General features: G+C 44.3%; 1 protein-coding gene across 1 annotated transcript in view; it reads right to left on the reverse strand.

The window, feature by feature from the left end:
* OLFML2A (olfactomedin like 2A) overlaps positions 1-27,295 on the reverse strand; it is a 139,907-nt gene that overhangs the window by 72,539 nt on the left and 40,073 nt on the right. The window contains exon 4 of the mRNA XM_018560176.1: positions 21,062-21,169. Within this exon, the coding sequence (XP_018415678.1) occupies positions 21,062-21,169 (108 nt within the window). The remainder of the gene's footprint in view (positions 1-21,061; positions 21,170-27,295) is intronic.

Consider the following 27,295-nt stretch of genomic DNA (forward strand, 5'->3'; position numbering starts at 1 on the left):
ATTTGTTTGAGGATGGTACGCACTAGAAAGTTGGTGATCAATTTGTAATTTGTGGCACAAAGCTTTCCAAAAATTCAAAACAAACTAGATACCATGGTCTGAGATAATTTATTTTGGAATTCCATGTAATTTAATTATGTTTGAAATAACAGCATCCGCTTTTTTCAAAGAATCAGGCCATTTCTTTAAGAGCACGAAATGTGCCATCTTTGTGTAAAGGTCCACTGCAACGAGGATAGTGTTGTGAATTTAACAGGCCATACGGTAGTTTAATTTCCTGTTTTGAACTTTGTACAGAATTCACATAAGGTGAAATAATCTTGAATAATTTGCAACATCGGGATGTCTTGCTAAAGGGGCATCATGTAACAACTTTAGAATTTATACTTGGAAAAAGGGGGGTATATATACATAGAGCAAAGAAAGTCTCACTGCTCCAATTCCTCGGCCACCATCAGGACTCTCCAGGTGCTGGTCAAATGGGTGCATTATCACCTTAGAATATATTAGAATACGAACATACCGCACTTACAAAGAGCTCCAAGACTATTTGAAATCCACAGCAATTCCATTGTGACAGTATATAACCTAATAAAAACTAGCACTGCAAACCGCCGACCATCTAGAACAACTTGCGCGTTTCACCCATATAAGCCTGACCAATACAGGTTTTTTTAAGTGTAGGGATTTTATCATCTTGCCAAGGTGAGTGTCAGAAACCACCTGCTACTGCTACTGCGCGGGGTCCCGTTTGCCACACAACAGGTAAACAGACACTTGCGCGCATGCCATGGAAAAGCACACCAAATGGCCCACAGGAAGTGACACTGTTTCCTAATGGATCACACCATTTAAACTGGCCTGCCTAACTCAAATTTGCTGTATTATCTTTCAGTTTACCTGTGTTCCTGTGCTTTCACAATTGATCTTGCCTGACTTCTGACCCAGATTATCCTTGACAACGCTGATTGCTGTCTGCCCCTGACCTCTTGCTTGCTTACTGGATCTGCCCCTGTCTCCTGCCTTTGTACCTTGCTGCCCGACTGGTGTGACCCCTGGGTTTGCATGACTTTGATCTTGGATTCTGCTCTGCTCCACGATGTAACGCACAGCAAAGAACTTGTAACGTTATTGGACCTCAGCTACAGACGTGAGTGGTAGGTTAATCTCTCCCCTCAGTTATGAATAAGGGTATTAGACTTAATCATCCTAGCAGTTGCAGTTTATCAGACAAAGTTGCCTTTATATACATAAGGGAAGTAGTAGAAAAAGACTCTGGAGCGATACATGAAAATCATGCGTTAATTGGTTATAAAGCAGCAATTCACAGTATGAGCTACAAGTAGTACTGGATAAGTTACTTCGCTTCCTCTACTGTCTCAGGCATAAATAATGGTCAAAAAAGGTAGAAATGATCAAATACTTGCAATTCTGTAGTATATTGGTGGAAGTCCTTATAGTACCCTCAAAAGCAGACCCAGGAACTGTAGAGAAGGTTGCCTGGCTGAGCAGGGAAGAATGTGCAGCAGGTTCCAGTGTACTGAGTACTTGGGTTGTAGAAATGAAGGGTTAAAACCAGGCACAATAGGAGCTTTAGCTTTCCTCCTAACTTTTTAATAAGGGCTGTGCTGGGAATGGATGTCATCCTGTGGATGGCTGAACAACTCCTGACAATCCTTGGAGCAAAGTCTCTTGTACTGTGGATGGAGTAGTTAGATCCAGGCAGTTCCTGGGGATTATAGGTTAAAGAATCCAGGCAAGGAAGGATCAGGGGAAACAGCCCTGGAAGGATCCGGGTAGCAATGGCTGCAGAGGGGAATCCCCGTTAGCTGGAGTAGTGAAAACGGCTATTAAGAGGTTTGCACAGTGTTCTTTTCATTAAGCCGACTAGGAGGGAGGCGCTGTGTGATGTCACCGGTGGGGAAGCGGAGCTCCACTGAGAGCCTCGGACACCGAAGAGGTGAGTTTTTTACAGTCTCTCCCTCACAAGACACACACTCCGTGGGACATAGGTGCTGTAGGTCTTTGAGGATGGCGTAAATGGAATTGCTTAACAAGCCGAGGGGCATGAACATCAGAAGCCTTTTCCTATGAATCTTCTTGTGGTCTGTAGGTTTTCCATCCAATTAAGTATTGCAACTGGTTTCTATGTAAACAAGAATCCAGAATTTCTTCAACTTCATTATTCCTCCTGTTGTAACCGATAAAATTGACATCTAATGATACAGCTTTGATGCAAAGGTGTTCCTTGATATCCTGAATTGAATCAGCATGTGGCTGTTTGATACGCAAATGAGGGCCATCAAAGGGTTCTTGGGGCTGGACACTGATGAAGATCTGCCGAACTGTGATGTCCTGGGGCAAACCCAACACCCTGCTGGTATTTACTGCCCACACCTGTGTCAGCAAGGAAGCATACATGCTGGGATGGGGGCATGTGCATATGATGGAACCTTCTTACTGTGTGATCATCTGCACTAACCTAGCTCACAAGCAGGAACAATGGTGATCTCAATGGTGATCTTTTGGACAAGACAAGTCTTTCTGGACTCTACAAATCAAGAATATGATTCACTGAGGCCTGCTGGAGAGGAGTGTTCTGAGCATAGAGAAAAACCCTTGGCAGGTGGGACAGAGAGAGAGAGAGAATGGTGTGGCCAGCTGAAGTATCCCAACGTCAATTCCTACCCCTACTGACCCCCTCTAAATTCCCTTTCCCTTAATTGTAATTAGAATGTATGTATATCCCTATTTGTAAATAAACCCAACACTTATTTAAGATTCAGTTGTTCATTAGTAATTGAAGCACCCCCAAAGTAGAGCACATTCTACACCTCCCGCCCCTCTACTAAAACTGGGGGAGAAAGTGATGGTGCACGATTCGGAAAAGTATTTGGTTGGTACGGTTTCAGTAAGGATACGTGGAAAGCGGGATGAATTCTAAGATCTTGGGGTAAGGTTAAATCGAACAGCTGACTGGTTAACAAAAATTTGAATCAGTAACGGACCAATAAACAAAACTACTAAACTTTTTAGATAGTGTTTTCAGATTCAAGTTGTGTGTGGAGAGCCAGACTAAGTCCCCTTCCTGATAAGATGGTGCTGTTCTTCTACGTAGATCATAGTGGCGAATTTGAGCCTTCTCAATATTGCTTTTTAAGTGTGTGATGATTTTCTGTAAACATTGCACACAGTTTTCCATAGCTGGATTGTTGGTAGGCATCACTTGATGAGGTATGAAAGATGGATGAAACCCATAATTGGAGTAGAAAGGTGTTTGGTTTGTAGTACAGCTGATGGTGTTATTGTAGGGGAACTCTGCCATATGAAGTAGCTAATTCCAGTTGTCTTGTAGGTGGGTGCAATACAGGGGCGGACTGGGCCGGGGGGCAGGGTGGCCCCCGCTAAAAGAATCCTCCGGCCGCCGGTGCAGTGGCTCCCTCCGCCGCCACTTAGACTTCTCTGGACGCCCCCTCTACAGTGCCTGATTAGATCCAGCCAGCCCAGATCGCATCGTTATAGTTGTTCTAGGCACTGATTTGATTCTTTCAGTTAGTTTTGGGATGATATATACTGCAGCGTCGATGTTCAGTTTGTAGTTGCAAACAGAGGGCTCTCCCGAATTTTGAAACAAACTGTGAACCTTGGTCTGGGACAAGCATGTTTGGAATTCCATGAAGTTTAATAATGTTAGCAATTAAAGCATCAGCAGTTTCTTCTGAGGTTGGTAATCTTAATATTAATATACAGTCCATAAACAATCAGTCTAGTTGCGCAAGTTGATGACTTCTGTTTTATTGTTGGATACAATGTAACCAAGGAAAGAGATGGTTGTGGTCTCAAAGATGCACTTCTTTAGCTTGGTGTAGAGGTTGTGCACTCGTAATCTAGAAAGGACCCATCTGACATGTCTACGCTGGTCAAATAAGTTGCTGAAGTAAATAAGGATGTTGTCTAAATAAACACAGACGTCAAGTAAGTCTCTAAATATATCATTTTTGAGCGATCAGAATGTGGCAGGGGTGTTGCAGAGACCAAAGGCATTAAATAAATAAAAATCAAAAAAATATGAATAAAAAGGTCATTAAAAAGTAAAAAAATAAAACAAATTATTAAAAAAGAGAAAATAATTATAAAAAATAAACAATAAGATTAAAAAAAGAAGAATAAAAAAAGAAGTTTAAAAAAAATAATAAAGAGACAAAAAAATTGAAACTAACCCCGCCGCCCTGCTATCTGGTTGCCATTCTCCATTGATGGGAAAGGGGGGGTTGGCGGGGGGGGGGGCGTATTGCGGAACATGGACGTGGGGCGGCAAGGAGAGTAAATCCGGCCCTGCCTCTACCCTTTGTCACAACCTGAACTTGTGTATCTCAAAGGATACCTTGATGAGAATATCAAGAAAGGGTTTCAGACCTTCCACTTAAACCGCGGGAGCGTGCCTGCTTTTTGTGCGTTATAAGAATAAGAGTTTAAGAACCTTCATTGACTATAGGGAATTAAATAAGATTACCATAAAAAACAAATATCCCCTTCCACTCATATCAGAGTACTAGAGAGATTACAATCAGGTAAAATGTTCACAAAGTTAGATTTAAAGGATGCACACAACCTCATCTGTATTAGAGAAGGAGACGAAAGGAATAAATGCTTTTCGTACTCGATTCCCGTCCGAGCACAGGCCTGGCAGGGCAGAAAAAGAGGGGGCAAGCGAGCCCCCCCCTCCCTGTTATACCAGGCCACATTCCCTTGGCACTAGGTGGGTGCTTTTCCATGGTCGCCCCTGGAAAAGTACCTTGTTCCCGTGAAAAGGGCCTCTTACCCACAAACCCACAAGTGAAGGTGTGGGCAGGGGGTTTATTCAGATCAGTGTACCCCTTTAATAAAGGGGCACCAGATGTGGACCCCCTTTGTGAATGAGTAATGGGTACTTGTACCCCTACCCATTCACTTAAGGGTTCAAATAAATTGGCCTTTTAAATAAATAAAAAGGCCAGACTTTTAAAAAAAAGAACCTTTAATTGAAATAAAAACACAACAAAGGCTTTAGACAAGTCCTTTTTGTTAAAAAATAAATAAAACAAAAAAAGTAGATCCACCAACATAATCCTAGGGTCAATCACCACATCCAGCGTTGTCCACGACGACGACGACGCGACAAAATAAATGAATTGAAATAATGAAGAAAAAAAAAAACAGAGGGCCAACGACCTGTTCGCTAGCGACGATCACAGAATGACATTCTAACAGATGCAAAATATAAACAATTGGACGAAAATAGCGGTGACAGCTAGCTAGCTCCACTCAACTGTTTACATTTGTCCGGCACCTGACAGAGCTCAGCTGTGTGAGCCATGATTGGGCAAAGTCATCATTACTTTGCTCAGTCATTGCTCTCATAGTGCACTGTGATGTGATTGGGTAAAGTCTATGCTTTACCCAACTAGGGCTTCACAAGACACTGTGCAGTTCGCAATGCCTTGTGGGGTGCTCGGCGGGTTGGACAGCCTGCCGAACACACTCTGATAGTTCATGTGTTCACCGAGCACACAAACTGCCGATGTCGGGTCGAACTGTTGCTCGACTCTAACATGGAGACCATCCCTAGTATAGGGGGCATTTCTGTTGGGGCGAGCTCATCTGTCAAGAATTTGGATAACCCCAGCCAAAATTGATTTTTCAAGCTGATATCGTTCCACTCCGATTCTGTGGACCAACGTTTGAACTAGGCTACTGGACTATTCCCCTGTTTTAGGGAACGTAAGGCAGCATCAGCAGAAAGCCGTTTAGTTGAATCTTCATATGACAAAGACATTGTGGTACAGAATTCACTGAAAGAGTTAAAGGGTTATTAAACCCTCAGCGGTTTTTGCATATACCTACTGCTAGCAAGCAGTAGATATATGCAAAACGATTAAAAAAAATAAAAACACTTTTTCAAAGGGTTAATACCAGTGTCTTCGCCGTGCGCTCCCGTCCGAAAATCTGAAAAAATGTGCAGTTCAGATGTTCAGCCAGGAGACGAGGAGAGACACAAGATTAGTCTATGGAGCAGCGTGGACCCGCACAGACACCGTGGGACATCAGAGAAGAGGAGGACAGAGGAGTCAGCGCTGGATCGGAGACCTGCACCAGCGCTGGAGGGACAGCTAAAAATTATTGGAAAGAAGAAGAACATTAGCACTGTGGGAGGGAACTTTTGCCCTTAAATTTCACTTTAAAGATAGGATCCTCTTTTGCTAGAAATGTGTTGGCCCCGCTCTGGGTTACCCTCTTAAGTATGATATAGTAGTGCAGATCTTTATTCTGTCTCTAGAATACATTATGGGTTTGAGGTCGATTAATTTGCATGCATTAAGGAACTCACAGTAATGCTTCCTCTCACCAGAGAAGGTGTCTAGAGGGCTGATCTTAGGTTCAGGTGCGTCAGCCTGAGGGGACCTAGCAGTGGCATTTTGGGGTATGTACAGTCCGAGATTCTGATTTTCTATCTGCAAATCACTCACAGTTTGGGTTAGAGTGTCCAGGTGCTGGTTAAATGTAACCATGTGGATCCATGGATCCATTTTTTCTCAGGCTCGTGCAATCTGTAACGCACAGCAAAGAATTTGTAACGTTATTGGACCTCAGCTATGGACGTGAGTGGTATGTTAATGTCTCCCCTCAGTTATGCATAAGTGTATTGGACTTAATCATCCTAGCAGTTGCAGTTTATCAGGAACAGTTGCCTTTATATACATAAGGAAAGTACTAGAAGAAGACTTGGTTATAATGAAAAATTGAAAGAGTTTTGCCCCGTGTGTAGCGCTAGTCAGGGGTGGGGGAAGACAACCGGATTTACTTGGTAGGTGCAACGGTTGTGGCTGTAGTGTGAGAGGTTTGGAAAGTTTATAAAAGGGGGGCTTCCTTTATGTTCGGACCGGGGTGTCCAACATGTGTACTGCAAGAAACAAAATTGGAAACGGAAGCGCCACTACCTGGCGCAATAAATGTGGTGGAGCAAGGTTTGTATAAAAGTAATGTTCTCACCTGTGGCTGGGTGAGCGCTTGCTTGTAACAACCAGAGTGAGGTAGAGCGGTGGAGTGGAGCGGTGGGATCAGCCCCTCTCTTACTGGGTGGTGTTGTAGTATACAAGGGTAGAACAGCAAGGAGGTGAGGTAGAGTGGTAGGCAAGGGAGGGGTGAACTTCTGAAACTCACCGTTGGGAAAGCAAAGGCAGGATGTCTGCAACGAAAGTGCGGTCAATGTTGTGCCTGGATGGCCATGGGGTGATCCTCTAGGTGGCTGCTGTCACAGGGGTCCTGGCGGAAGATTGCGGTGACAAGCGCAAAAGGGCGATGCGGTGCCGAAAGGAGGGCAGATGGGAGGAGGAGCTGCCTAGATGTCACAGCGCACGGCTGCTTGGGAACGTGCCGTCTGTGAAAGGGGTTGTGTGTCCAATGGAAGCGGAGATGAACTCACGCTGAGGCTTCCCGCAGCCCAGTGGGGCTGTGTCTGTCGGTAGCTTGCTTTGGATATGGGTAGTGGGAGTGTTGCGGCGTGAGCCGGTAAAAAATGGTTTGATGCTGCGGTGGAGAGAAAGGTGGAGTGCGGTGTGTGGGAGGGGTTGCCCACACCGTGCCCGTGGAGAAAGAGTGTTATGAACACTCAAACAGTACAATGAGAACGAGTTAGGCTGGCGGCGATGCGTTTCGAAGGTTATACCTTCGAAACGCGTAGTCTCTGGTAGGTAGTTGGTACGAATTTTGTCCGACACCACTACCTACCAGAGACTACGCTCAGACCCCTCACCCCAGTTCCTCACTTCCCTCAATCCCTCACTGAAAAAGCCTTCGAAGAAAAAATTATCACCAAAAAAGAAAAATTGTTTCTCTGCCCTCCACAACCCAATACACCTTTTTTTTCTACCACCTACCTAAGATACACAAAAACAGCACCATAATTTCCAGCATCGATAGCCTCACCAGTGGCCTTTCCCGATATGTGGATCACTTTCTACAACCTATCGTTACCACCTTAGAGATTCCTGACATCTTATCGAAACACTACGTCACTACTCCTGGGAACCTTCATACCATTGGGTTTCCCTCGATGTATGCTCAAGTTCCACATCTGGCACAACAACCTATTCGCCCGCCACCTCATCTACTTTGGCCGTTACATAGATGACATCCTCATCATCTGGGACGGCACACCAGACATTATTCAGGAATTCGTGACATACTGCAACTCCAACCCCTCTGGACTAAGTTTCACCCATGTCACAGACCAGTGTAGTTTGGTCTTCCTAGACCTCGAACTCACACATTCTTAAGGAGAAATCATCACTAAAAACACATTTTAAACCTACTGCTGGCAACTCCTATCTTCACTTCAAGAGTTGCCACCACCCCCTCTGGAAGCGCAATGTCCCCAAAGGCCAATTCTGGAGATTAATAAGAATTGTACCAACAAAGAGGACTACATACATCAAAGCCATATCCTGAAAGACAAATTTCTTGAAAAAGGCTACCCAAAACACCTCATAACCAAGGCCCGTGACCAGTTCATCACAACCGTCCGCAAACCACCCTCTAAGAAACCAGACCACCAACAGCCCAAGAACGCAGCTCGCTTCATCACCCCATTCAATAACAGGTACAAGGCCATTGAAGCCATTCTACGTAAGAATTGGCATCTACTACTGTGCGACCCCCAATTAGGGCCACTACTCCCACCTAAACCTTCTGTTATTTTTTAAAAAGCCCACAGCATCAAAAATATAGTGGCCCCTAGCAAAGTTTCTACCCATAAACCCAAACTCAGACAGACACTCTTGTTCAACAACAGGACAGGGGTGCACAAATGCAAGAAACGGCAATGCCTCACTTGCCAGTTCATCTCCCACGGCCAATCCTGCTTCCATGACAGCGTGGGTAACAAATTCACAATCACCCAGTTCTTCACCTGTGCCCACGATCATGTACTAGTGCCTACAATGCCCTTGCAACCTACTCTACATAGGCCGTACCATCCGCCCCCTCCGCAAGCGGATCGGGGAGCACAGGAGATTCATCGAAGAGGGCTGTACTGAACATAGCGTTCCACGCCATTTTCTCAAAAAACACCAGAAAAACACAGCACATTTGAAAGTCTTTGCAATAGAACAAATCCCGGACAAACTTCCACCCGCTGAAATATTACACCGTCTTTGCAAACAAGAAACATACTGGATCTTAAAGTTAAACACGTGGTCACCTCACTGTTTGAACGAGGAACTAGAAACAAACACCATCATTCACCAATAAATAGCCACTAACCCCTCCACCACCACCACCACAGGACTAACTGTATGTGCTGTTTTTGCATACACATTATTCTCCACTCTGCTCACGCCTCACACTGCCATTTCATCTGTATATTTATTTATTTATTTATTCATCATCACAAGGAACTTGCCACCTCACACACACATCGTTCCATTATCTATTTTGACTCCAACTTATGGGGTGCAATAAACATGTCCCCTAACCACTGCTCAGTGGTTAGTTCCATTCGGGACTCCCATTTCTTTTCAAAACTCCTCCCCCACCTGGGACACGGCTCGGGCTTGTTTCCCCACATCAAGCCTCAGCTCTGCCCCGCCCACTGACCCCCTACAGCCTATTAATACCATCCATTATTCCAGCTCCGCCCACACGTTATGGCCTCTCCCAACCCCAGCGTTCAAAAACTCCCCTTCCCGCCAACATTCCCCCTGCACACCGGCTTGAAAAAGAAGGTATAACCTTCGAAACGCATCGCCGCCAGCCTAACTCGTTCTCATTGTACTGTTTGAGTGTTCATAACACTCTTTCTCCACGGGCACGGTGTGGGCAACCCCTCCCACACACCGCACTCCACCTTTCTCTCCACCGCAGCATCGAAACATGTTTTAACGGCTCACGCCGCAACACTCCCACTACCCACATCCGAAGCAAGCTCCCGACAGACATGCATATTATTAATACCTGTTTTCCTATATAGATTTCGATCCAAATGCTGTATGGGATTATATTATTTCCCCACTCTGAGGTTATTGTGCCGTGCCTGTGTAACGCTAATATCTGTACGCTTGCTTTTTCCACACTCTGCCGATATACCGGCTGGCGCATTCGCGCTAGAATCGTGGAGAATTGTATCTCCCCATCACCCTGGTTACGAATGACGTCTATCGTATGCGTCTAACCAGGACAGAAGGCGACGCTGTGTATACCACAGAAGGACACCGGATCGCAACACTGCCTCACATTCTCTATATCTTCAGCAGATCGTCATGATGACTGACATTACACCGCCACAGCTACCATTCTAAACCTCAGACTGGAGGTAACAAACTGTGAGCTGCACCCCATTCCATCATCATACCAGTCCTCTGCACCCCATTCCATCATCATACCCGTCCTCTGCACCCCATTCCATCATCATATAATAAATCGGCTAATTAATCGATTTTGAAATTAATAGTTCGCTGCAACCCTAATTTCAACTTCATATATTAAGTTGTAACAGTGCCGGAGGGACGGCCTCGATGGGACAGCCGGCCTAAAGTTGTGTAAGGGGCCCCAAAATTTCTGAAGGCTGCCCTGTAGAAACTATAAAATACTTGCAGTTCTGTTGTATATTGGTGGAAGTCCTTATAGTACCCTCAAAAGCAGACCCAGGCACTGTAGGGAAGGTTGCCTGGCTGAGCAGGGAAGGATGTGCAGCAGGTTCCATTGTACTGAGTACTTGGGTTGTAGAAATGAAGGGTTAACAACCAGGCACAATAGGAGCTTTAGCTTTCCTCCTAACTTTTTAATGAGGGCTGTGCTGGAAATGGATTTCATCCTGGGGATGGCTAACCAACTCCTGACGATCCTTGGCTCTTGTACTGTGGATGGAGTAGTTAGAACTGTTATAGCAATTCAGGCAGGTCCTGGAGATTATAGGTTAAGGAATCCAGGCAAGGAAGGAGCAGGAGAAACTGCCCTGGAAGGGTCCTAGTAGCAATGGCTGCAGAGGGGAATCCCCTGTTAGCTGGAGCAGTGACAACTGCTATTAAGAGATTCGGCGGTGGAGCGCAATTGCACGAATTCCGCGGCTTAAACTAACTAGGTGGGCGGCGGTTTGTGCGGTCATCCCGTGGAGCAAGCGCACAAGTGCCTGTTTACCTGTGGTATGGAAAATGAGACCCCGCGCATGCACAGTAGCAGGTGGTTTCTGACAGTTCTGAATCCCCTGTTAGCTGGAGCAGTGACAACTGCTATTAAGAGATTCGGCGGTGGAGCGCAATTGCACGAATTCCGCGGCTTAAACTAACTAGGTGGGCGGCGGTTTGTGCGGTCATCCCGTGGAGCAAGCGCACAAGTGCCTGTTTACCTGTGGTATGGAAAATGAGACCCCGCGCATGCACAGTAGCAGGTGGTTTCTGACAGTGAGTTAAGGAAATTGCTACAGGCACCAAAGTCCATAGCGTCAATTTTGAGCTTTCTTTGGTCCCACTGTAAAGTTAAAGCAATTTTGACATAGTTAGTTGAGATAGAATTAGACGGTAGAGTAGTGTTAAAGATAGAGTCATTTGCATATCAATGATGACTTACCATCATTCTTTTTCTTGAGATTGGAGCAAGGAATAATCCGGGGATGTACCACATATGTATAGTTTAAGGGTTGTTCTCAGTTTTTCAGCTTGGGAGATAGAGGCTGATGTCAGTCCACTCAGTCTCTCTAGCCCAACGCTTGAATTCAGCGATATAATCTTCAACAGGTCTATTATCCTGCCTTAAGTTTCTGATATATGAGGATCAGAACGACTAAAAAATGGATAAGCGCACTACTGTGGTAATAATAGAGGAGAATAATAATTACAAATTATTAATAAGAACAATGATAAACGGTGTGCGGTCTCTAACAGGGCTCTCCCTCCTTCCAGGAGCCCTGCACCTGGAATAAACAAAAAAACATAAAAAACGGAGCACTACTACCTGGGGAACTACTTATAGTGATATAGTAGTAAATGTGCACATTTACCCAGGCTTGATAAAGAGGCAGAGCCTCGAAATGCATAACTGTCTGTTAGACCTTCGGTGCTCGCTCACCTTATTCTACACCTCGCTGTGACCTTCTATTTTCTACTGGAAGTACCTGTTGGTACGAATGCTCCCTGTTCAAGCCGCCACGGCTCAGCCTGGCCAGCTGAGCGCGTTACTTTTTATTTTTGTCTCTTTGTGTCATAATTTGGTTGTTGTTACATCGGGGACAGCATCCAACGAGGTTCGCAGAACTCCCATTAACATACCCAGTGGACCATCGAATACTCTTTCAAACGCTACCATGTTTCAGTCATGACTCCACATGGATGATGAATATTTTTACGTCTTCATTGATGCTACGCACAACCCTCACCCTTCACCATAGGATCACCATTGTCACTATCCAACAGTGAGTCCCTGCATATTTTTATGTACACATTGGTTTACAGCTACTATATCACTATAAGTAGTTCCCCAGGTAGTAGCGCTCCTTTTATGTTTTTTGATATATGAGGATCCAAGCAAACAATTGTCTGCTAAATCATCATAAAAGAGACAGGTAGAGGTTGGCCCATGCCCTTGGTTCATCCCTCAAATAGGATATGATGGTACAGACTTTTATTCTGTCAGTGCGATATGTCCTGGGCTTTAAATCAAACATAAGTTTACCAGTATTAATAAGCTCTCTGTACTGCCTCCTGTAACCAGAGAAGGTATCGGGCGGACTGATATTAAGTTCAGGGTGTGACGGTCCACCTGGTACCCAGACTGGGTACATACGTCCAAAATCAGCTTCCTCCACTCTGGAACCGGAAAAGCATAATAAATTACAGTCCAAACCTTACCCTAATAACCAGGCAGGACTAGTCTATTAGGGTAAAAACCAAGAACTGCCTTTGACACATAGCACAGTATATATTACACAAAACCCTCCCCCTAGGAGGTTTAATGTTGAAAAATGTAAAGTACTGCATTTTGGGGTTAAAAATTAGGCAAGAGGAATACATATTAATGGGTACTCCACTAGGGAAGTCAGAAATGGGAAACGTTTAGGGGGTCATAGTAGACCACAAATTGAATATTGTCTTGCAATGCCAGGCTGCAGCAAACAAAGTTAGCACAGTACTGTCATGCATTAAAAAGGGAATGTACTGTAGAAATAAAGCAACCATTTTGCCACTTTACAGATCATTGATTCGGTCTCATCTGGAGTATGCGGTCCAGCTTTGGTCACCAATCCACAGAAAGGAGGTCCTTGAGCTGGAGAGAGTCCAGAGCAGGGCAACTAAAGTAATTAAAGGGCTGGAGGACTTAAGCTATGAGACAAGGTTACTAAATTTAAACTTGTTCATGATAGAAGTGAGATTACGAGGGGACATGATTTTGATGTACAAAATGTGATGGCAACATTAGCAATAAACTTTTTACTGTAAACTCCATAGCAAAAAGACTAGAGGCCACCACCTAAAACTGGTGGAGAAAAGATTTAACCACAAGGGGAATATTGGCTTTTTTTCAGTTAGAGTGGTTAAAATCTGGAACTCGCTGCCACAAGCAGTGGTATCAGCTGAGAGTACTGAATCATTCAAAAAGAATTTAGATACCTTCCTCAGAGACCATAACATACAGGGGTACAGGTACTCTTAAAAACAAGGTCAAAACAAAGATTGAACTTGATGGACCTGTGTCAGTCGGGCAACATAAATCCAAAAGCTCTTCCAACTGGACCGCTTGACTCTGCCGCAGGGGAGTGATGCCGCCCCCCTCATCTCCCGGGTAAATATGCTGCGGCCGAAGAGCGAGGGCTCTGATCTCCCCTCCCTGGAACTCTGGCTGCGGCTAGGGAGAAGTATTGGGTACTCTCTGTCCCTGGAACAGGTCCAGCTGCTGAGAAGAAATGCCAGCTGTTTCTTCCCCCTGATGCTCTTCCAGCGCTGGGATGACATGACACCTAATACCTCTCCCTGGGAAGCACTCAGCCGCTGGCGAGAAAAGTGTCAGCTGCACCTTTTTCCAGATGCTCCATCTGCTGCTGGGGAGAGAGGTCAGCTTACCTCTTCTCCCTGGAACTCACTCTGCTGCTGGGGAGAGGGGCCATCTGCCTCCTCTCCCTGGAACCCTGGGGCTGTACCAGTTGCTGTGCAGAGGCTTACGGCACTCAGCCCTGTTGCCAGCGCCTCACCTGGGGACTCAGCAAGCTCTACAACTGCCACAGAAAAATCCATTAAAACCACTCTCTGTGAATGTGGTTTCCACTGGGTCTATGACACTCTGCCGGACGCAGCTCCTTGTATGCCTTTTCCAGTAGCCTGGCTGAGTTTGCTCTGAATACCAATGCAGGGCCTGATGCCATTCATCCAGCTTTACCTCATGCTGAACCAGCTTCTCCAATTCAGCCACCCAATGCTCCCGAGGCTGCTCTCCCAGGAAAACCAACCGTAGGGCCATCTGATCTTGAACCTTTTGTTATGGAAATGGATGAAACCGGTCCTGTTGTGCCTTGGTAATATTCCAGAGCTGTCCATGCAGTCGGCCTGAGAATAAAGTAGTCTTCTGTAGAAAGACCCTTTTCTCACTCTGGACAGATGATCCGGAACCTTTTTGAGTACTCCACTGCCAGGGTCATGGCTGCTTTGCTCCTTGAGTCACTCCTTGGCCGGGTGAGAAATGGATCCCATTGGTGCGTTGGACTGCTCCGTAGGGAGGAAGCAGATCTCACCACTTGCCACCAATTGTGACGGACCGTCTGGTACCCAAACTGGATACATCTGTCCGAAATCAGCTTCCCCCACTCTGGAACCAGAAAATCATAATAATTACAGCCCAAACCTTCCCCTAATAACCAGACAGGACTAGTCTATTAGGGTAAAACCGAGAAATGCCAGATTAAATAAAAACAGGACAAGGTCTTTTCACTTCAGGTGAACAATAGATTCAGTCCTGGCATCAGTCTGGAGTCCATCAATTGAGAGGTGATAAAACAAAGTGAGGGTTTATCACCTAAACCTAATTACATCAAAAATAGCAGATGTCAGAAAACCAGGGACAGGGTTAACCCCTTCAGTGCGGCTGGATTCACAGTCTGGTCTATGACAGGATACTGATGTATAGGGAAACACTGTCTCAGATCCCCATGTATCCCCCACATAACTTGAAAATAGGTCTCTGTGGTCCTCTGGATCCATGGGAGCATAAATAAAGGGTCCTAAACACCATGGCAAGCCCCTCTCCCAATCAATAGAACCCCTCCACAGCCAAGGCCCCTAGTCAGTGTTATTTGGAGAGGACTGCAGGCCTGCCTCCTTCCCAGAGTAACGGACACTTCCGTCACACAGGGAACTCGCTGAACCTAGATGGTCTGTTAGTTGAATTTTGGAAAATGTTAAGTCTGAGATTTTGATTATCAATTGAATGTGGTTAACCTTTTGAGTTAATGCATCAAGTCTCTGGGTTTAATTCACCAAATGAGCAGCAACTTCCACTGGATTATGAAGATTCAACTAAACAGCTTTCTGCTGACTCTGTCTTACGTTCCCTAAAACAGGGGAATCGTCCAGTAGAAGACTATATAGCCTAGTTCAGTGGTGGCGAACCTTGGCACTCCAGCTGTTCCACAACTACAAATCCCAACATGCATCTGCCTCTGGGAGTTATGTCTGTGGCTGTCAGAGCCTTGCAATGCCTCATGGGACTTGTAGTTCCAAAACAGCTGGAGTGCCAAGGTTCGCCACCCCTGGCCTAGTTCAAACGTTGGTCCACAGAATCGGAGTGGAATGATATCTGCTTGAAAAATTAATTTCGGCTGGGGTTGTCCAAATTCTTGAAAGATGAGCTCACCCGAACAGAAATGCCCTCTATACTAGGGATGGTCTCCATGTTAGAGTCAAGCAACAGTTCGACCCGACATTGGCAGTTCGTGTGCTCGGTGAACACATGAACCATCAGGGTGTGTTCGGCAGGCTGTCCGCCCGCTGAGCACCCCACAAGGCACTGCGCACCGCACAGTGTCTTGTGAAGCCCTAGTTGGGTAAAGCAAAGGCTTTACCCAATCACAGCACAGTGCACTGAGAGAGCCATGATTGGGCAACGCAACTGAAATATTAATCTTTCACAGATCTCAACTGCAGACAGAGCTGCTACTATGGCTACTTACAGGGGAAGGATTAGGAGGTGACCACAAATAATAGGTAGAAAGGGTACATTACAACAGTCCTATGTTAAGAGGAGTTCAAGTGAGCTGGTAGACTGTTACTTCATACAGGCTTTTGCAGAATAATAACAGAAAAAGACCTGCTAATACACAAATTTCCTGTCCGGAAGGTGGGAAATAATTGAGTCCTTTTGAGCTACACCCAATATATCACCACTAAGTTGTCACTCGCCAGTTAGAGTGCAACCTGCAATTGCATGCTAAGTAACATTTAAACTCAGTAGGAAGTCTGCAAGGTAATGTAAATAATTGCGTGTACTTGCGGTTAGCTGCATTAGTTGTTCCCAGTGGCGTGAGTGGAAAGACAGAGGACTAGCCTTCAGGAGAGTCCATGTAGTGAGCACTAGGATGGCATTGGGGTTGATCCAGTGTATGGATCTTATGCAGAGTGCACAGAGGGGAAACCTGTGGCTTCAAGTGAATGGGAATCCAACAACATGCACATGGAGGGTGAGTCCACTTCTCCGAATCCCAGATGGCGAGTGGGTAGGTGAGTAATCTTACATATATATTTCCAGGATGGCGAGTGTGGGGACGAGTACTATAACTTTAAGTCCAGGATATTGAGGGTTGAGGCGAGTATAGTTGCTTATTTCGAGGATGGAGAGTGGTGAAGCTGAGGCAGTGGAAATGCCCAGCATCAGCTGTATTACTAGGATTTTGAGCATTTCTTTTTTTGTATGATATTTCTTTATTATTTCTATATATAACAATATAAACATGTAAGCATCCATGCAAGGTTGTGCTGTTACTCATCCAGGCATATGCCCGCCTCCTAACTTGCTCTTGCACTAGTCTGACAGCAATAGCCATCGGCCGCCCTCCCCTGCTGATTCTTATGCAGCTTCTCAGGTCAAATCAATGCTGTCAGCTGGTGGTCAATCCTGTGATTCCACTGTCTGGGTTACTCTATTTAAACCCAGGGCAGTTCACAGCGCACTGCCTGAGCAACACTTTCCTAAGCTAGATGCAGAGGCCCCTGTTTACTGTTGAAGCAAAATCCCTTGATAGTTTTCTGTGTACCGACCTTTGGCTTGTCCCTGGAAATCCCTGTCTACAGTCTGCCCTGTGCTTTGCTTTGTCCTTGGAAATCCTTGTCTACAGTCTGCCCTGTACTTCACCATGTCCTTGGAAATCCTTGTCTACAGTCTGCTCCCTGGAAGTCCTAGTATTCAGCCTGTTCCTAACCTTTGATTTGTTCCCTGTACCTGTGTCCACAGCCTATCCTGAACTTGAGTCCTCTTCAGCTGTTAGCTGAGTTGGGTGAACCTGGGGGTCGTGACCTGGGATCAGCACGCAGACAAGTCCATCTCCACCTCAGGAGCTCTGGTGAACACCGGCAGGCCCTTAGATTCCACAGCCTTGGGGACCCCATGCTACCTACTTAGCTTAGCAGCACCCTGCCTTGTACCTGAAATTCCAGCTTAGCCGGACTTCCATTGTCTCATCCAGCTTCTCAGCTCTATTCCCTGCCAGTAATCCAGCTCTGGGAGTTGTCAGCCTACACTGCTTGCACCCTTTGATCTAGGTGCCCCTGCAAGTGTAGCAGGAGGGTCCACATTCCTGATTACAGATCACATCTGTGGCACAAGCTATATTCTTTTGCAACTTTCCACGTCACACCTGAACACTCTTTATTCTCTTGCAGCTCAATTCCAAACCATCTGCAAAGCATTCCCTTGCAGACCCTCTCTTACTCTAACTGCTCTCCCCCTGTCATGATCACAATAAGTACTGCACGATCTCCAATCCCCTGTGCTTTGTGTCATGTAGCTGCTGCTATGCCACTACTTTTGTGTTATGGTGTCTCTTGCATTCTGCCCTCACCATTCTCCACAATTTTCTCCTTTCTGTGGTATGTTTTCTCAGAACACTATGTCCACTGTCCCTAGCTGCAATAGCTAAAACAAACTTTCACACAGAAATGTAATGCCATCTGATATTGCAGAATTCTGCAGGAGTCCTGCCCTTTAACACTAAGCACCACATGTTGGCTAAATGTCACCCTTCCAGTCACGGACTTCCAGAGAAGTGATAAGTTACTCAAGACCCTTTACACGAGTCCATGGTTGTTTCCATCTTTACCTCCTCTCTCTTCACTCTGCTGTTCATGACAAGCTACTCCTCACCATCCGCTCCAAGTGGCACATGAACAGCTGCCACTCCTTTCTCCTCCACCATTAACAATCAGTCCACGTTTCTCCTGCCCTACCTAACCATACTTACTCTATTAAGTTTATTAATGCATACCAATGTTTTGAATTGTACAAAGACTAAATTACATTCAGTAAGTTACCCCATTAATAAACAGACACACGATTTCTAGCTGTAATAAATAACAGTAGCAGATAAAATTTGATTTTTATTTTTTTTTAAATGAAGTGCCAAGTTTCTAGACTTTGCACAACAAATGCTCAGATTAAATATATAGTCAGAACATAAACTGTAAAGAATGTAAAGTTTATTTTCTATATCAGAAAGCTGGTATGGACACCTTAAAAAATTATAATTGTCTGCTAAAAACCTAGCTAAAAAATAGTCTTTTTGTGCCTGTTATTTGGAATACATTTACTAGCCTTCCACCAAGGCTGAACAATGAGGTAATCTACACAGATATTTACATTGATTGAGAAGAGAGGCACCGTAAGACAAATGTTGCATGGTTTTTATAATTTTGGTATGCACTTTGTAGCATTTTCTCACCTCAGGTTGATCAAATCATGCCTATATGTTCAACCAGCTTCTAAAGTCTATTGACGGCCTCACTTCACATTCAGGTTGGTCAATTTGAATTCTTAAGAGAATGAAATGTTACCCATAGTGGAGCAGATGCCTCCCAACAGCAAAGAGACACCTTTTTTTGTACTATTAACACCTTTCTTTCTTGAAGTATCAGCCGAATTGCAAGGACATTTAAAAGCTGTCCATGTGTGATGAGTGCTTCCAGCATGCAATTCAATTCATGCGTTCAATCTTGCATGCAAAGGGGATGCCTTGTGTTGCACTGGACAATTGAATCAGGGTGTGCTTGGGACATATCTAGCCAGCCTAAGAGAAATGGATGATGCAGAGCATAAGCCAATAATCAATATCCAATTAAAGCTATTGCCTCAAGGCATAAAACTATACCACAGTTAAGACTTAGCTAAACTTCATTAGTATATGGATACAGGCAATTATAATAATTATGGGTAAGAGTTGTAAAGAGGTTTGAATGTAGAAAGGAGTAAGATACAACATGCTGAGCACAACATACTTGTGTAATGAGAATGGTAGCTGCCTACATGTATGCATATACTTAAAATGAATAAATATTAAAACTACATTCCAGTGTACCAGCCCACATCCCTCCTCTTGCCTTCTATTCTGGTTATCCTATTACATGGAAAGCTTCTGATGCTTAAAAGAAACATTGCATCTAGAAACATTGCATCTTAGATACCTAAAGCCTGATCTAAAGAAGATACATTCCAGTGCTAAGATGTTTCTAAAAAAAAAAAAAAAAAAAAAAAACCATTTACCATCAAATCTGTTTTGGATGTTTGAATGCAGGCAGGCTTCAGGAAGTACAACCCTTCCCTGTCAGATGGTCTGTGTAATCTGGATAGAATGTATTAAACCTAGATTAAGGTAACCAGGGCCGTCTTTAAAGCAGGGCAAAAGGGGGCAGGTGCCCGGGGCCCAGTCATTGCTGTGGGGCCCTGTGAGGGAAACAAAGCAGCCGCCTAGGTTGTACTGTCACCGGGCGCAGTATTGACCAGCAGCAGTGCCAGTCAGTGGCATAACAACCAGGAGGAAGGGCGGCTCTTTCGCGGCTCTTTCCAGGGGCCAGTGCGGCGGGTGTCCGATCCAGCGCTGACTCCTCTGGCATTCCTGGCACTTCCTGTACCACAGTGTCTGCATGCAGGTGCAAGCCAGTCAGTGGCATAACAACCAGGAGGAAGGGCGGCTCTTTCGCGGCTCTTTCCAGGGGCCAGTGCGGCGGGTGTCCGATCCAGCGCTGACTCCTCTGTCATTGCTGGCACTTCCTGTCCCACGGTGTCTGCATGCAGCTGCATGCGTCCATATACTTACCTTGTGTCTCTCCTCGTCTCCCGCCCGAAAATCCGAACTGCGCATGCGCCCGCCCCAAGATGCTTTGCGGCCGCCTGAGCTGTTTCGGATTTTCGGACAGGAGTGCGCGGCGAAGACGGGGTAAATTTAAACCGTGTTAAAGAGTTTTTTTTTTTTTTTTAAAACAACTTTTTGCATCTATCTACTGCTTGCTAGCCTTATATATATACAAAAAGGCCGGAGGGTTTAATAACCCTTTTATACTCACCTGATCCCTGGAACGACCAACCAGCGCAGACTCCAGTCTCCCAAAGGTAACCCAAGTAGTTTTAGCTCTGCTGCAGTATTTACATCTACATTTAGCTGTGATTGCTCTTTAAAAAAAAACAAAAAACATTTATATTAAGCTTATCATATTAATTTATCTTTCAAAAGAAAAATACACATATACCCACATACCTACTAAAAAACATGGAACCAAAAAGTATTTATTTTGCTTTTAATGGCTGCTAAATCCAAAAAGGTACCATTTTCTAGTAGAAGAGCATGTTGTCAGCAGTATAAAATCTGTATACTTGACATACATATAGCAATGCTCCTGAGACCTATTTTGTATGTTAGATTATATTTTGGAAAACCTGGCACACACATTTTCCAGCTTTTGCTTATAGTGGTTCAAGTATGCTCAGTTCAGGGGCAAACATTTACAAATGAGTTAGCAAATACCGGTCAACTAGGCACACTTGCAGTGATAACTGCTCCTACCTCTTCCAGAGTGTTCATCTGTGCCACAACTTTGTTTATGTAGGAATGTACTTTCATCAGATCCATGCTGTACAGAGTTCCTTCCAATAAGTCAACCATAGTCTGCAGCTAAAATAAAAAAAAAACAAAAAAAAAAAAACAGTACAAATGAATATATTCATACACATAGGCTATTCAGCAAAGACAACATCATTGTCACCTTCCTTTTCTGTTTAACATAAATAGTGATCAAAACAGCGTTTGATAAGCCCACAGCAATACATATAATTACACAAAGCATGCCGACTATGCTTCTCTGATTCAATACGAATGTTCATGCATGAACAGCCATTCTACCGGTTAAATTATTGGGTTGATAAAGAAAAAAAGAAAAAGAAAAGGAAAAGAAAAGAAAAAAAAAAACACCCATATCCATGCTGCTGTATCCATGTGACAATGCAGCTGTCCCAGGCTGGCTCTAAGACTGGTAGCTGACAGATCACATGAGTGCAGATTATCAACTCTCGATCTGCTCGCAGCAGAGAACGGTGACGGTCAATTGCTGATACCTGGTCTGCTCTTCCAGTCCTCATTGGAGGGACAGGCTGCAAAAGGAATGGTTGCAGCTGTCTCCGGCTTTAAGTCACACACTGTGAATCAGTAATAGTATGCATAAAGCAAATTAGCAACAAATTTAGACTCAAATAATACTGCTACTCAGTTCCCAAAGACAGTTTTTTTTTTATATTTTCGTCGTGCAATCATGGGGAGCAAACTGGCACAGTTTTGGACATGTCTGTGACAGAGTTAACACTAGAGATGAGAAATATTTTATCCAGATGAGACAGAATTTTATTCCAAGTAGACACACAATTAAGAGGTGGTCGGGGGAAGGTATTATTCCATCATGGAGGAATTTAAGAATCAAGCTGCAATATCAGTGTCAGAATCTGTCTCTATGCTCCTGTTTAGAATTGCTGTGCAATATAATTAATATTAATACATGTCCCCTGCAGTCTGGAGGATCAGCACAAAGATTCTCTTCAATATGTTTTATTAGGTTTTGCGATACAATGAATTCAAATAAACATCAGAAACAGTCATGTGGGGGAGCATCAAAATAGTCGGCCCTGTGGGGGGTGGGGTGGAGGAGGGGGGGAGTATTTCGTGGAGGGGATTGGAGGCAGGGAGGAGCTCGGGGGGAGGGTTGGGAAAGGGGGGGAGAACAGGTCTGGGATGGTAATGGGGAAGGTTTGGGGTAGATTCGATGCAGATAGCTAGAGAAAGTTGGCGGCAGGTGCCCAGAGGAAGAGGAGCTGAATCAGCACACGTCTGCCATGTTCAGCGGCTCAGGCCACGCCCCAGCATAAAGATTCTCATTGCTTATTGGTAACTTTGCTGTGTGTGTGTGTTACGACATTGCGTGTGTGTGTAAACATACACCTCACTTACCGGTATCCAGGCCAACAGTGAGTTGGGACCCTCCAGTACACAGCCATCTTTAACACCAGCACCAGTGTATGTGCATTAAATCAGTTACGAGTCTACATTGTATGAGTATTTTCCCCTCAGTCATAAGCCTCAATTAACCACTCAGTGACAAGTATACAGTGTGTGTGCGCATTACCCCCTCTGTGACCAGTCCCCATCTTATAAGCATTAACCCCTCAACACCCAGTCCTCAGCCCATGCGTGTTATCTCCCAAGCATTCAGGTAACCGTGCACATGTTCGTGCCTCAGTGCCAAGTTTGCAGCTCATGTACATTAACCCCCCCGCAGCCAGTCCATAGCACATTTGTAATAACCCCCTAGTGCTCAGTTCATGTGTGTTAAGCCCTCAGCAGCTAATCTCCAGCACAAGCATCATGTGACACTCATCTCCAGTGACCCTGGTCTAATAGTAATCTCTCCACCTCCTGGAATAATTTGCTTCAGTTTTAGCAGGCTTGTTTTCTTAACACTGATTGTGACCTCTATGCCTCCTTTGTATAACCCTCTGTTGGAAGAGTTCAGCATTTATGCTGATACTTTATAATCACTCAGATTTGTGAATGGGTGCCAAATGCATCATAGGGTGCACCCCATCACCCCTGCACCCTTACACATACTGCCTGCTATCATATCATCCTCATTCCTCTCCTGCACATACCGCTTGCTAAGACACTTGTATTGTTCTTCTAGTATTGCATTTCTAGTATTGTTTCATTCTATTCCCAACATTGGCTGTTAAAGACCAGGCACACTTTTCCAAGTTTTTATATACAAGTCATGTAAGGGCTGCCATGCCTGACTGCCTTCTTATAAAAGCAAGCTGCCTGGCTGTCATGCTAAACCATAATTCAATACTGAATGGAGGGAAAGACTCCCCCTGCTGCAGCAAGAGCAGTAAGACTCCCATGTATGGGGGTTGTGTGCATAGTAAACATTAGTGCATATATTTGCTGCAAATTTTGGAAAAAATTAATGCTATCCTATTTGATTTCATAGTTCTAATTGATAGCCCTTACTACTTTTTTCCTCCAGATCCTACAGAGCAGAAACAATCTACTCCTTTATTTTCAGTGCCTCACAGGTTCCAACAGTGGCACTGATGTGGCCATGGGCAAAAGAAAAGATCCTCTCTTACATATTTTTCCAGCTCACAACATTTAGTAAGAGCGTGTGACATTTACCACACTTTGATTTCAAAGACGTCTTTGTAGAGTCCAAACATTAGTCGTACGAGAATCGAGCAGTGTGAACGAAGACGTGTGACCGTTTCTACTGTACGGTCGTACGTCTTTTGTCTAAGGAGCACGCTAGAAAACCGCTAGAACGGTGCTCGGGAGACAAATGCCAAACGGGCCAGTGTGCGCACGCGCACACTGCCATTCAGCATTGCGGTCATCGGAAGCCCGCCCCTCAGGGGGGCGGGCTTGCGATGATCGAGAGTACGATCTGCCTGTCCAAGATGGGCAGATCGTACGTTTTTTTAATCACTTTACAACCATCGCAAGACTAAGATCTTGCGATGGTTGTACAGTGTATGGCCACCTGAACTCTCAGGATGATACTAGTTAATTACATATAAGCTGAATTGCCCACCAGGTATAAATGCATTTCTCAGGTTTCTGGTGTGATCTCTTTCCTATTTCAAACTTGCTGCAGCAAAATGAGTCTAATTCTTCTGTGAAACATAAGAGAAAAAGGAAATTCCAAAAAGGGAGAATGGCTTCAAAGTAATTAGCAGGCCATGAAACAAAAACACAAAAATGTATATTATACTTTAATATGTATAATCTTAGTAGTTATAAACCATGCATTACTTGCTAATAAAGTAATAAACCCCTGTATATTATTTCCTACTTAGTAATAAACGTTATATTAAAAACGAATAAAGCATTACACTCTACTTTATTAACTACTTACTAATTCACCACTACATTGCTTAAAGCATACCTATGTGCTAAAATGCTTAAAGTGTCATTGAACCCATATTACCAACGTCACAGATATGCCAGTTTAGGTTACCGTTATGGACCAAACTGAAATTTAAAAAAAATAAAGATCTGCTCTCCTAACCAAAACTCATGATCATTTAGTATTCTCAACTTGAATAAAAAAACCTCAAATCACTTTAAAAATCTGCTGTTAGGTGTAGAGTGCAGGAACTCAGACCTGTAGCAGGTTTAAGTATCTTGTGCCTCACCCAAATGATGGGCTATTTTGAGAGTCAAACCTCTGGAACTGGTGAAGGCACTGAAAAGAAAGCAGTTTCAGATGTTAAAGTGTTGTGCTATTTAGCTGATGGCAAACAAAATGAAAATGTATGAAAATTAACAAAGAATTCAGGCAGGAACCATGAAGCTGGGTTAGCATGTTTTACCTGTTTTTCTTCACAAGTTTGTTTTTCATGCCAAATTAATATAAAAGCATGTCTGTGTTCTTGTACATATCTTTTCAAGATTTTTCCTATCATTATTAGTATTCCAAATTGTATTCCAATTTATGTGTACCCAAATTGAGGTCAGTTTACATCATATTGGTGTGCGTGAAAACTTCTATCATACACAGCCTGTAAAAAATGTGTGCCTAGAAAGATCTTCCCAGTCAGGGGCATAACTAAAAATCACAGGGCCCCATAACAAAAAATGTTATGCCCCCCCCCTCCCCCCAAAAAATGCTACAGAACAACACATTGCTACAGTCACGTGGCATAGTGAGCTACATCATACACTACAGGTGAAACTCGAATAATTAGAATATCGTGCAAAAGTAATTGCAGTAAGTGCTGCAAAAGGGGCCCAAACCAAGTACTGAGTACATATGCATGCTTGTACTTTTCAGAGGTCCGATATTGTTCTATGTACAATCCTTGCGTTATTGATTGCATGAAATAATCTACTTTTTTGATGTTGTGGATTTGGGGTTCTTGGGGTTTTCATGAGCTGTAAGCCATAATCATCACAATTATGACAAATCACGGCTTGAATTATCTTGATTTGCATGTAATGAGTCTATCTCATATATTAGTTTCACCTTTTAAGTTGCATTAGTGAAATAAATGAACTTTGCACGATATTCTAATTATTCGAGTTTCACCTGTATATTGCCAAAAGTATAGGGACACTTTACAAGCACATGAAACTTTAATGGCATCCTAGTCTTAGTCCTCTATGGTTCAATATTGAGTTGGCCCACCCTTTGCAGCTATAACAGCTATGGGAATGTTTGATAATTATTCCAAAAGCGCATTTGTGAGGTCAGGTACTGATGTTGGACGAGAAGGCCGGGCTCGCATTCTCTGCTCTAATTCATCCCAAAGGTGTTCTATCGGGTTGAGGTCAGGACTCTGTGCAGGCCAGTCTATTTCCTCCAGCCCAAACTCGCTCATTCATGTCTTTATTGACCTTGCTTTGTGCATTGGTGCACCGTCATGTTGGAACAGGGAGGGGCCATCCCCAAACTGTTTCAACAAAGATAGGACCATGAAATTCTCCAAAATGTCTTGGTATGCCGATGCCTTAAGAGTTCCCTTCACTGGAACTAAGGGGCCAAGCCCAACCCCTGAAAAACAACCCCACACCATAATCCCCCCCCCCCCCACCAAACCTATCACGCAACCCAATCACACACAAGGCAACCACCAAACCCAGACACATCCAACGATTGCCATACAGAGAAGCATGATTCGTCACTCCAGAGAACACGTCTCCACTTCTCTAGAGTCCAGTGGCAGTCTGCTTTACACCACTGCATCTGACGCTTTGCATTGCACTTGGTGATGTAAGGTTTGGATGCAGCTGCTCGGCCATGGAAACCCATTCCATGAAGCTCTCTATGCACTGTTGGTGTGCCAATCTGAAGGCCACATGAAGTTTGGAGGTATGTAGCTATTGACTCTGCAGACAGTTGGCGACTTCTGCGCACTGTGCGCTTCAGCATGCGCTGACCTCGCTCTGTGATTTTACGTGATTTTTTTACACCTACCACTTCGTGGCTGAGTTGCTGTTGTTCCCAGTTTCTCCCACTTTGTTATAATACCAATAACAGTTGACTACTGAATATTTAGTAGCAAGGAAATTTCATGGATGGACTTATTGCACAGGTGGCAACCTATCACGGTACCACGCTTGAATTCACTGAGCTCCTGAGTATTCTTTCACAAATGTTTGTAGACCCATTCTTTCACAAATGTTTGTAGAAACAGTCTGCATGCCTAGGTGCTTGATTTTATACACCGGTGGCCATGGAGGTGATTTAAACACCTGAATCCAATGATTTAGAGGGGTGTCCCAATACTTTGGCAATATAGTGTACATTATAATATAAGATATTGTTACATGCAGTTAGAAAACAATCACTATCCATGGATGCATTGATCCTGCATCCAGGGATAGTAATTGGTTTCTAACTGCATGTAATCATATCAGATACCATTACATGTGCAGGCATTTACATGCAGTGGCTGACCCCTGATCATTAACTTGAACGGGTAACAGCTGCTGCTTGTAAACACCAGATTCGGGATTCCTGCTGCAGAAAAAAGCAAGTTACTGACACATATATCACTAATCACACCTAAAATTAACCCCTTCGTGACTGACGACGTACAGTGTACGTCGCCAGCATCTGGGCTGTTTAAACAGACTCCCGGCGACTTTTGCCGCCGGGACTCTGTTTAAACTTGTAGAGCCGACTGTCGGCTTTACAACAGAAGCGATCCTGGCGACTTACCTGTCGCCAGATCGCTTCTGCGTCCCGAAGAAGGGGCC

Source organism: Nanorana parkeri, unplaced genomic scaffold (genome assembly GCF_000935625.1).
Source record: "Nanorana parkeri isolate BGI_ZX_2015 unplaced genomic scaffold, ASM93562v1 scaffold437, whole genome shotgun sequence".
Classification (NCBI taxonomy): Eukaryota; Metazoa; Chordata; class Amphibia; order Anura; family Dicroglossidae; genus Nanorana; species Nanorana parkeri.